We start from the raw sequence: 11113 nt of genomic DNA on the forward strand, positions 1-11113 counted from the left end.
TAGCCAATGTTCATTTCTTTTAAAAAAATTATTTATTATTTTTATGTGTATGCATGTATTGCCTGCGTGTAGGTAAGTGCACTCATGTTGTAGAATGCCCACAGAGGTCAGAAGAGGCTGTTGGATCCCCTGGGACTGGAGTTAGGGACAGTTGTTAGCTGCTGTGTGGGTGCTGGGATTCAAACCCGGGTCTTCTGCAAGAACAGCCAGTGTTCATAACTGCTGAGCCATCTCTCCAGCCCCAGCATATCTATTTTATTTGAGTAGCATTCTGAGTATTTTCATCAGCATCATCACACTTTAAAAAAATAAATAAATAATTTATTGAGAATTTCATACATATATATATATATATAAGGGTGTTTTGATCAAATCCATGGCCACTCCCTCCCCTCCAACTCCTCCCATATCTCCCCATCATTTTTTTTCTGATAACTTCCTGTACTCTTTCTTCTTCTTTGATTTAAAATTTATTTTTTTATGAGTCTTTTGGCTACTCTAACATTCCCTCTTCTGAAGAGCTAACCCTATAATCTATTAAGGATTAGATTAAAAGCTCCCAATATTTTCGACATTTTTGGCCTTTGGAATGGAGTAGGTTGCTAAGAGGCCCAAGGACATTGTGAGTTTTAGCCAAGAAACTGGCACCTTTTCTTTGGGGTCTTTTTACCCTAACTGCCTAGCGAATTCCTACCTCCTATTCTTATCACACCATCCTTTGAAGAGGTTACCCAAATCGCCAATAGGGAATCGGGACACAGACTGCTCTGGCTTCTTCATGCCGAACAGGGACGCAGGATGAGGCAATTAGAGTACTCCTTCAGTGGCTCTATCTAAAAGACTCCCAAATTGTATAACTCTTATCTCAAGGAGGAAAAGAAAGTCTTTGAATCGTGAATAGGAGACGGGAAGGAGAAGTAAAGGCAAGAGTAATTAGCATTACAAGTTCTAGACAGGGGACTAGAAAAAAGTCACATAAGGGCAATTTTCAAATGTTCATATGAGAGTCCATTGGAATTTCTTATTGGGTTCTTCCCCAATTTTCATTGGGTTCTTCCTGATTTTTCTTTTGTCTTCCAAGGCTGGACTCTACAGTGATGGATTCAGGATTTGCTTTCAGGTATTTTGATAGCTGTTGGAGTGGTTAGGATCAATGTCAGTTTGAGAGAAGCAGATGCTTTTTGTCTACTGAGTTTTTTCTGGAGATCAGCTCTTCAGGAGCACATCCTCATTCACTTTTATTTGTTTATTTATTGGTTATTTATTTATTTACTTACTATTGTTTATTTATTTATTTATTTATTTTTTGAGACAGGGTCTTCTGTAGCCCTGGCTGGCCTGGAACTCACTATGTAGGTCAGCAGGCTGGCCTAGAACTCACAGAGATCCACCTGCCTCTGCCTCCTAAGTGCTGGGATTAAAGGTGTGCACCACCTTTAAAGGTGTTCTTGAATGATGCTTGACTATAATGATGAATTTGATGATTTCTTTATTAGCTATCACAGAAAGTAATAACATCTGCATGTTTTGTGGGTTTTAAAAAATTGATGTAATTGGCCGGGCGTGGTGGCTCACGCCTTTAATCCCAGCACTTGGGAGGCAGAGGCAGGAGGATCTCTGAGTTTGAGGCTTGCCTGGTCTACATAGCAAGTTCCAGGTCAGCTGGGGCTACAGGGAGACCCTGTCTCAAAAAGCCAAAAAAAAATGATGTAATAAATAATTGGTTAATTTCATAAATGGACTATAACTGCCATCCCTTTCCTTTTCTGGACAGGGAGGGGTTGCAGGATTATATAATTTTGCTGTATTTTACAGATATCTTACTGTATAATTTCAGCTGGTTTTTGATATGCTGGTTTTGCAAAAGCACAACTCGGAGATGACCACTGCAGCAGGTGAAGCCTTCTACACATTGGTGTGTCTACACCAGGTACTGGACACCCCTCTCTGGGGGCTTCCTCTCATTTGGGGAGATGACAGGGTCATGGACACCAGTTCTTAGTGGATCCAAGTCTCAGTGCTCCAGTTCAGTGTTTCTTAACTCCCTGATGAGCTCTAGGCTTACATTTATGTTTATCTCAACAATCTGTTTATTAGTTCAAAAGCATTTATTTTCCCTTCCCTGTTATGAGACATCCTCTGCAGCAATTACCACCCCAAAGGCTTCGTTTCAATCATCTGTTCTAGGAACCACAGCATATACAAGAATGAGTCATCAGTGCATGATCACCGCCTTTGAGGAATTCAGACTTTATAAAGGTGGCAAGATGAGTCAGATGGGAGCAGGAGGAACTTTCCTTCAGAAAATATAAAGATGTGCTATTTTGTTTGGTATTTGGAAAACTGTGTTACATTATTATTATTATTATTATTATTGAGTTTTTGTTTTTTGGTCTTTTTGAGACAGAGTCTCCCTATAGCCCCAGCTGTCCTGGAACTCACTATGTAGACCAGGCTGGCCTTGAACTCACAGAGATCCTGCCTGCCTCTGCCTCCCGAGTGCTGGGATTAAAGGCCTGCGCCACCACGCCTGGCTATTATTGAGCTTTTTTAAAAAAAAAAATTTATTTATTATTTTTATTTTATGTGTATGTGTGTATTGCTTTCATGTAGGTAAGTGCACCCGTGTCGTGCAATGCCCGAGGAGGTCAGAAGAGGCTGTCGGATCCCTTGGGACTGGTGTTACGGACAGTTGTTAGCTGCCATGTGGTGCTGGGATTCGAACCTGGGTCTTCTGCAAGAACAGCCAGTGTTCTTACCTGCTGAGCCATTTCTCCAGCCCCTATTATGTATTATTGAGCTCCCAATCAAATCCAGAACCCCTCCTCCATCCATGCCTCTCCCACCCCCACTCCAGAACACCATGGACTCTGCCATACATGCGTATTACTTTCTTTTTGTTGACCCTTTAAGGTCCTAAAGCATCACTGCTGTGGAATTAATGTAACAGAAGCTCACCTGTCTCCTTATTCTGATAAAGTGCTTATCAAATATAAAAAAGAACATGTTGTGCTATGCACTGTCTCCATTTGCATTTTCCCTTAATCTCTTAGTATGGCCAAGTGATTGGTTAAAGAAGCTTTGTGTTTTATTTGCCTTTCTAAAACCAGTAGAATTTTGAGGCAATCTGTATCTATAAGGCCCACCATATTCCAGACTATGTGCCATGTGTACCCCAAGCTGAAGGTGCTGTAGGCCTTTCTTCCTTGTATTATGCTCTAGCAGTACTTTCTCTCCTTTCAGATCTGTGCTTCTCTTCAGTCACTTGGAGATAGATTTCTTCTGCCCTCACGTATAAGCTATTACATTCTGATTGCCTTTCTTCTGTTTTTAGTTTGGCTTGGTTTGTTTGTTTGTTTGTTTATTTGTTTGGTGTGTGTGTGTGTGTGTGTGTGTGTGTGTGTGATATTTACACCCTTTAGAAAAGAGCTTAGCAGGCTTGTTGAGATGGTTTAGAGGGTAAAGGTGCTTGTCACTCAGTCTGACAACCTGAGTTCAGTCCCCAGTTCCTACATGATGGAAGAAGAGAACTAACTTCCTCAAGTTGTGCTCCGAGCACACATACAAAAACATATTTAAAATAAGTAAGAAAAGTGAACAGGCACTTTGGTAGTGTAAGCCCTGCCAGTCTGGTCCCAGAAGCTCTATCAGTTCTTGCCAGTAGGAAGATGATTTGAGATTATACTGGTCTCCATTGAGCAGGCATGTCCTTCGGAAGGGAGGTTAAGGCAGCCACCCTGGCTCTATACTTTGGATGGGGAGTTGGCAGGCTCTACTCTACTCCTCTTTTCTCTATGTAATGAAGTTGATTTGGTTTCACCATTTTGAAGTTGTGATCTCCCAAAAAGATCATGAAAAATAATGGCAGACCTGGCTTTCTCAATAGAGCTTTTCTGGCCTCAGATTTTCCCTTAAGCCCACAGCCACTCCCTATATAAGGCATTATAACAGAGGATATTAAAAATAGAAAATGTCTTCACTGTGTTTTTGTATTCACTAGTCTTTTCTCTGCCTTTTATCCAAAAGCTCAGTACAGTGCTGGCTTGGAACTTTCAGAGTGTTCAAGTTCCACTTTTCAAAAGCCCTAAAACCTTCCTCCTCATACCTGATGCTGACCTTTGTGTATCCACTGTCCTCAGAATTGGGTGGATAAAGTGTCTCTACAAGCCTCAGTTCCATTTTGATAAAAAACTGTTCACATTCATGTTATAGACTTCAGGGTTATATACAGAAGGTAGACTTAGTATGAATAATGTGGTTTGATAACCCAGAAGAGGCAGTACCACAGAGCTGGGACCCTGTGAGTCTGTGTCAAGATTGCTTGTACTCTTGCTTCACAGCAGTGTGATCTTGAGTATGTTACTTCATCTCTATGTGTGGCAGAACCTTCATTTGCAAAATGGGAATATAGATAGTCTCCTTCTTATAACAGCATTAAGTGTTAAATGAATTAACCAACAGACAAGAATATTCTTATGGGTACCTTGTTTCTTCCACAGGCTGAATATTCTGAACTGGTTGAGACATTACTGTCAAGTCAGCAAGACCCAGTCATTTACCAGAGATTAGCAGATGCCTTTAACAAGCTCACTGCAAGCAGCACTCCTCCTACTCTGGACCGAAAACAGAAGATGGCCTTCCTAAAGAGTTTAGAAGAATTTATGGCAAATGTTGGTGGTCTCCTTTGTGTAAAATAAAAAACAGAGCTATATACTTTACTTAGATCCTTTCTGCAAAGTGCACTGAATTGCTGAAAGTTGACTTGAGTCTTGTCCTGTTCCTCAGTTCATTTGACCATTTTGGATTTTAGAGAGCCTGAAACTTTGATGTGGAGTTTGATGAAACAGGAGAGGTCAACTTTGAATCAGCTTCCGCCATTAGGTGTTAGCCACGGTCTGCTATAATACCTGTCTTCTAGATTTTGAATGGTGATTTAAAATTTTTCAAAATGCAATTCCATATATGTGCAAACAGATATGGGCACCATGAAATACATATTCAGTGCCTTTTCCCCATTTATCAAAACATAGGTGGCTAGCCAAAGTTTAGAATTTGTGTTACTGAACATCGATGGTTATGTTCTTGGCATTAGTTTTCCAAAAGTCTGTAGATACCCTGCATCTCTTGAGGAGTTGGATGTAAAGGTGGATTCTTGGGCCCTACCGTATATCTTCATGAGAATATCTGGTTGTTGGACTCTGGAATCTCCATTTTAATGAGCTCCTCCCCTTCATTATCCCAAAAGTTTTCAACCAATGCAAGAGACACCGAAAACTCCTAAGAGATTTTGTGCTTTCCAACTTTCTCCCCTCAGTGATTAGGTTTATAATGAAGTAGGAAGAGAAATCATCACCAGGTGTTTGTTAATTTCTTAGTTCATTTTCTCCCTCTTTCTCTCTTCCTTCTTCCCTCCCTCCCTCCCATGTTCAGTGTTGCAGGTTTTGTGTAATTATTACAGGTTTCTAATTGTACTCTGATGCCTGTACTTGAGGAGGAGAATACATGTATATTTTTGTTCCGTAAAGATTTAACTTTAGGAACTGTAGCCATTTCATTGCCTTAATTTTAAAAGGAAAAGACAAAACAGATTTGTTTCAGTAAGAAATTGAGTCTTGAGACAGGAGTTGGTTTAGGATGTTGGCTGCTATGAACCTGTTGTCCCTTTGATGTGTTTTCTTGTGTTTATCAGTGAAATGAAAGGTGCAGCCCTGTGCAGTTAACTTTCTTGGTGTGTTTCTGTCTAGCTACACAGCCTGTATCTACTCTGAGTGGATTGCTTAAGCAATAACTATTTTTCAAGGATATGAATTACTGATTCACATAGACCAGTACACATTGGGGCATAAGGGGCGATGATTATGCTAAAGTGGGTATTATCCTCATGTCATAGGAGCCACACATATTTAATTTTAGAGACTAAAAATTTCACTTTGGCCAGGCATGGTGGTGCATGCCTATATTCCTAGCATTGGGGAAGATGAGGCAGGCAGATTTTGAATTCCAGGTTGGTCTGGGCTTCAGTGTGAGACCCTGTCTCAATTTAAAAAAAGAAAAAAATCACTCTAGACCTTCTAGTTTTGGTTTTTCTAATGAAGATTTTTATATATTCTACCACGTTCCCCTTAATTGTATGCCAGCTTTAATTATGGAAATGAAAGCTTATTTATAAACCACAGGCCTCTGAAAGTCTGCCTACTGCGATGCCAGTCACAAATGCAGTGAAAAGGGGAGGCCTCTGACCAGGTGCATCTGAAACGCCATGGAGGGACAGGCTCTCCTCTGGTGTTCTTGACACATCTCTGCTAAACCATCCAGCAGGTACGGTTTTTATATCGAAATTGCACAGTGTGTCTACATAACTCATGATGCTCTGTGAATTCGGTAAAACACAGCTACCGAAAATTATGGTTAACAAAATGGGAGCATCAAAATTATATCCACCCTGTGCATATGGTGGTAGATTGCAAAGCTGAGGGCTGTAGCTTTTTGAGAATCATTTCTCTTAATCACCATTTAAAAACAATAAATGTGGAATAAAACTATCTTTACATAAAAAGAAAAAAGAAAACCAGTATCATTCTTCATTAAGTACACATTTTTGTATTTAAAAAATTATTTTGAAAGGTGTGTTTTTAGATCTGTTTTTCCTTAAAGAACTTGAAGTGATATGCAGCAGTAATTTGTATGTCATTCTTCATTGTTTGTGTTTCCTCAGCAAGTGTGATTTGTGTGTATCTGTGTGTGTGTAATAAGTATGGTCCTTTACCAAAAGGCAATAAAATACAACCAACTAGATAGGTCACTGGCCAGGACAAAGATATTGCCAGGTTCGAGTACAGATGAGTAGGAGAGAAATGCCTTGCTAAGTCCAAAGGCATCTGTATGTAATAACTTCTATTCAAACAGAACTATATTTATTGAATTTGCCCATATCCTATTATGATACTGCAATTCTATTACAGTAGAATTTTTAATTGAAAAAATTAAAATTAAAAATTAATTAAAATAACAGTAGTAGTTTTAATTGAAACAAAATTTTATTTTAGATTGGACCAAATAATGCTTAAATGATTATCACAATGTTGATTAATGGCAAACTAGAGGTAAAAAAGACACCACTATATTTTAGGTAATAGGAATGCCAATTAATTAATTGTACCAACTAGACTTTTCAGGGTAATTGTTTGCTTTATTGAATTTGTGTTTAGTTTGGGTCTTCTATTTTGTCCAGTTTTGTCTTTAGCTATATTTACTAGCGCTTCAAGATTTTTCTTCTTCCCCCTCCCCACCCTCCTCCTCCTCCCCCTCCCGTCCCCCTCCCCCTCCTCTTCTTAATGCTCTTGGCTTAGTGGGTATTGAGAACACTGCCTTCATTCTAGGAAATTAGTTTTTCCAATTAAAATGGACTTTTCAGTTGTTCTAAAAAATTTTTTTAATTAAATTATTTGTGCCCTTTTAAAAATGTGTGCTAAAGGGACACTGTTGAGCTGGGTATGGTGGTGACACATGCCTCTGATCCCAGCACTCAGGAGGCAGAGGCAGGCGGATCTCTGTGAGTTCAAGGCCAGCCTGCCTGGTCTGCATAGTGAGTTTAAGGCCAGCTGGGGCTACAGAGAGACTCTATGTTTCAAAAAAAGTCAGGGGACACTGTTCAGCATTTGTTTTTTTCAATTTTTGTATTTTATTAAATTCTGTTGTTCCCTAAAGTTCCTTAGAGCATCCTTAAACCCCTAGTTTTCCATACATCTCTTGTTTTGTTTGACTCATTTTGTGCTTTTTGACCCATGTGTTTCCCAGGGCACAATCACTAAGAAGTCCCAAGGTGCAGTGGCTAAAGATGTTGTAGCACATATTTGATACTAACGTCACAGCTCCAGTAACTACGCTCTTGTAGCCTCTAGAGTAGTGTGATTGATGCCCTTGTGCTGGGCTGGTGGCTCTCTGGGTAGCTCAACTACCTGACAGTATTTGACAGTGTTCTTCCAGCACAGTAAGTTTAATCTCTCTTATTCTGTTGGAAAACAGTGTTATGTCAATATGACCATTTTGAGTTTTTGTCTGATACAAATAGTGGCATTTTATATAAACATTGCAATTTTTTTCCAACTTAATTTTAAGAATTCAATCTTACTGTAAAGTATATTACTCTGTTTAAATGAGATGGTTACTACTCGTCACAATTTTAATCTCAAAACCAAACATCATTTTCTTCCATTTGGCATTATATAACACCCCTCTTGCTATCTTTGATTGGACTTTTTTTTTTTTTTTTTTTACCAAAATGTCAAGTCTTTATAGTAATAACGTCTGTTTCTCATTTTTGTTGTGAACCCCTCAGGTATTGAAGGGAAGCTAGCCATTAGTTTCAAGTATTTCAGGTTTGAGTTTCCTAGGGTATATTGTTGGTTGAACCCTGCAAATATTTTCTTTGTTACAATTCTACATGTTTTGTTTTGTTTTGTTTTCCCCATCTCTGTTGTTAGAAGTGGTTGCCACTGGACTTTATTAAGGTAGCTATCTCTGACGGGTAATTATCATACTTGGTTCTTAAATAAAATATTAGCATTTTAAATCTGAAGGAAGCTCAGTACTTCTCAGAGGTGGGCTTTTTGTTGTTGTTGTTGTTGTTGTTGTTGTTGTTTTAACCACAGAGAACAAGGAACTAATTTGCATATGAGGCCTTAACATTATAATTTTCTACAAAATTTTCCACAAAACAACATAGATAATTTGATGATATATTTTAAATGTAAGTTCTCTGACTTACATTTCTGAAAACACTATATTTCTTTAAAGTTTGATTTTCTAAAATTAAAAGATGTCCAAAGTAGTCATCTTGTGTTCAAATTGGCTTAAAAGTGCCATGGCTCAAGTTGAACTTCAAGCATTTTATTTTAGATATATGAATTGTGAAGTATTCCTGGTTGATTATAATGGGAACCCATAATATGTAGCAAAAGAATATGTTTGGTTCAGGTGAAAAATAGAAATTTAATATGAACATACTCTCTGGCTGGTTTGAAGATGAATGGAATGACCCCTTCTGTCATGTAGCTCTCTATGTGGAAGGCTTTGTAAAGACTGAAATATTCTGATTCTGCGTTGGTGGTGATTCCCTAATATGTATTAGGGGTGTGATGACACAAGCCATCTCCCCTCCTCGCCCACTATGGTCTGCTGTTTCCAGGCCTTCCCAGGAGTGGGGAGGTTTGGGTTTCTTCTCCCATCTGCCCTTTAGGCCTCTTAGATATTAGGAGCTGCCAGTTATGTTCTGACAGCTAGTTTCCCTAGCCTGAAGTAAAATACCATGTCTGCACTATGTACCTACTGGGGGTGGAGGTGGGGAATCTGACCTCAAGTTTGCTCTGCACCCAAGTTTCCTGGTGTGGTGTCTTTTACCACGAAATGATTACAAATTGCAAATCCTGGCATTGTGATTTGATTCTCTGTACAAAGAAAGAAGCTCTATGCAGTGGGTTTGTGCTTCATTGGTCACAAAATGTCAGCACTGCTGCCGTTCAGCACCTGTAAATGTTTTTAAATTTATAAATATTAAAATTTTAAACTTACACTAAGATGTTTTAGTTTTTCTTAAATGTCCCAAGGATGAGTGTATTGTTTAAATATTCACCTCTAGGCACCTCTATTAACTAATGAAGGCATTTAATTTTTCAAAAGATGCTGCAATATGATTTTAGGAAATAAATCAAGGCTATGTATTGAGCCAATTACAACCTGAATATTAAATCAGTACAACTTTATGTAATCCACCAATGGGCGTTAAAGTGTGTTTTCACTAAATATTTTTATTACATTTTTGTTCTGACCCTGTGTGATTTGTTCATAGGTACTTAATGAGACTGTTACTGAAATGTTACTAATTGGTTTGCTGTGAGAGGATGGATTGACACTGGGGAAATTATACATTCTTAAAATAACTTTTAAGATTTAATTATATGTCTGTGTGGAGATATGTGCGCATGAGTGCAAGTGCCTGCAGAGGCCAGAAAGAGGAAATCAAATCTCCTGGAGCTGGAGTTAACTGGCAGTTGTGAGCTACCCAAAGTGGGTGCTGGGTTCCGAACTCGGCTTCTGGATGATGGTATACACTCTTATCCTCTGGGCCATCCCTCCAGCTCTCCTCCTGCAAAATAAATTCAAAGGAAGTATGTGTATACAAATAAAGGCAAGATCTGCATTATCTTGTACAGAAGTCTTCCTTGGTGGGCATGGTGGTGCACGCCTTTAGTCCCAGCACTTGGGAGGCAGAGGCAGGCGGATCTTTGTGAGTTCTAGGTCAGCCTGGGGCTACAAGGAGACCCTGTCTCAAAAAAGACCAAAAAAAAAAAAAAAAAAAAAAAATCCTCAATCTTCATAGGCTATTCAGTATTCAAAAAGAAAATCAAAATTCTGTGATTTTTATCTCAGTCCAGGACTTTACAATTTCAGAATTATTGGTTAAATCATTAAATTGGGATGTGATTGTAGTAAAGAGACATTCTCTTTGGCTTTACAGAGAAAGTGGAGAATTACAAGGTTTTGCTACTCAGCTTCATTCTTTGCCCTGTTTTAAATCTTGTATATGCATGTAGTGAGAAGTGATTTTGTTTTCTTTTGTGTGTATGGGAAGGGGTGTGTGTGTGTGTGTGTGTGTGTGTGTGTGTGTGTGTGGTGCAGATATACATGTCTGAGTGTGTGAGCACACCTAGGGGTATGCTTAGAGGCTGGAGGAAGATGTTGGGTGTCCTGCTGTATCACACTCTATCTTATTCCCTTAAGACAGGATCTCTCACTGAAACTTGAGCTAAGCTGGCAGCCAGCAAACCCCACCAATCCTCTTATCTCCATCTCCCAGGGTTACAGGAGTGCACACCTGGCTTTTTATGCAAGTGCTGGGATCTGAACTCAGGTCCTCATGCTTGTGCATCTCAAGGAGGAAAGGGCAATTTAAAAGTATATTTAAACCTGCTGGGCATGGTGGTGCACACCTTTAATCCCAGCACCTGGGAGGCAGAGGCAGGCGGATCTCTGTGAGTTCAAGGGCAGCCTGGTCTACATAGTGAGTTCCAGGACAGCTGGGGCTACAGGGAGACCCTGTCTCAAAAAGACAAAA

The 11113-nt window shown here is 39.3% G+C and overlaps 1 protein-coding gene across 5 annotated transcripts in view; it reads left to right on the top strand.

The window, feature by feature from the left end:
- Positions 1–11113, top strand: part of Xpo4 (exportin 4) — a 158658-nt gene that overhangs the window by 118108 nt on the left and 29437 nt on the right. For all 5 annotated transcript variants that reach the window (XM_029559238.1, XM_029559237.1, XM_029559239.1 and 2 more), the window contains 2 exons: positions 1838–1930; positions 4500–4670. In XM_029559238.1, coding sequence (XP_029415098.1) covers positions 1838–1930; positions 4500–4670 — 264 coding nt within the window. The remainder of the gene's footprint in view (positions 1–1837; positions 1931–4499; positions 4671–11113) is intronic.

This window comes from Nannospalax galili, unplaced genomic scaffold, assembly GCF_000622305.1.
Source record: "Nannospalax galili isolate Female #2095 unplaced genomic scaffold, S.galili_v1.0 scaffold388, whole genome shotgun sequence".
NCBI lineage: Eukaryota > Metazoa > Chordata > Mammalia > Rodentia > Spalacidae > Nannospalax > Nannospalax galili.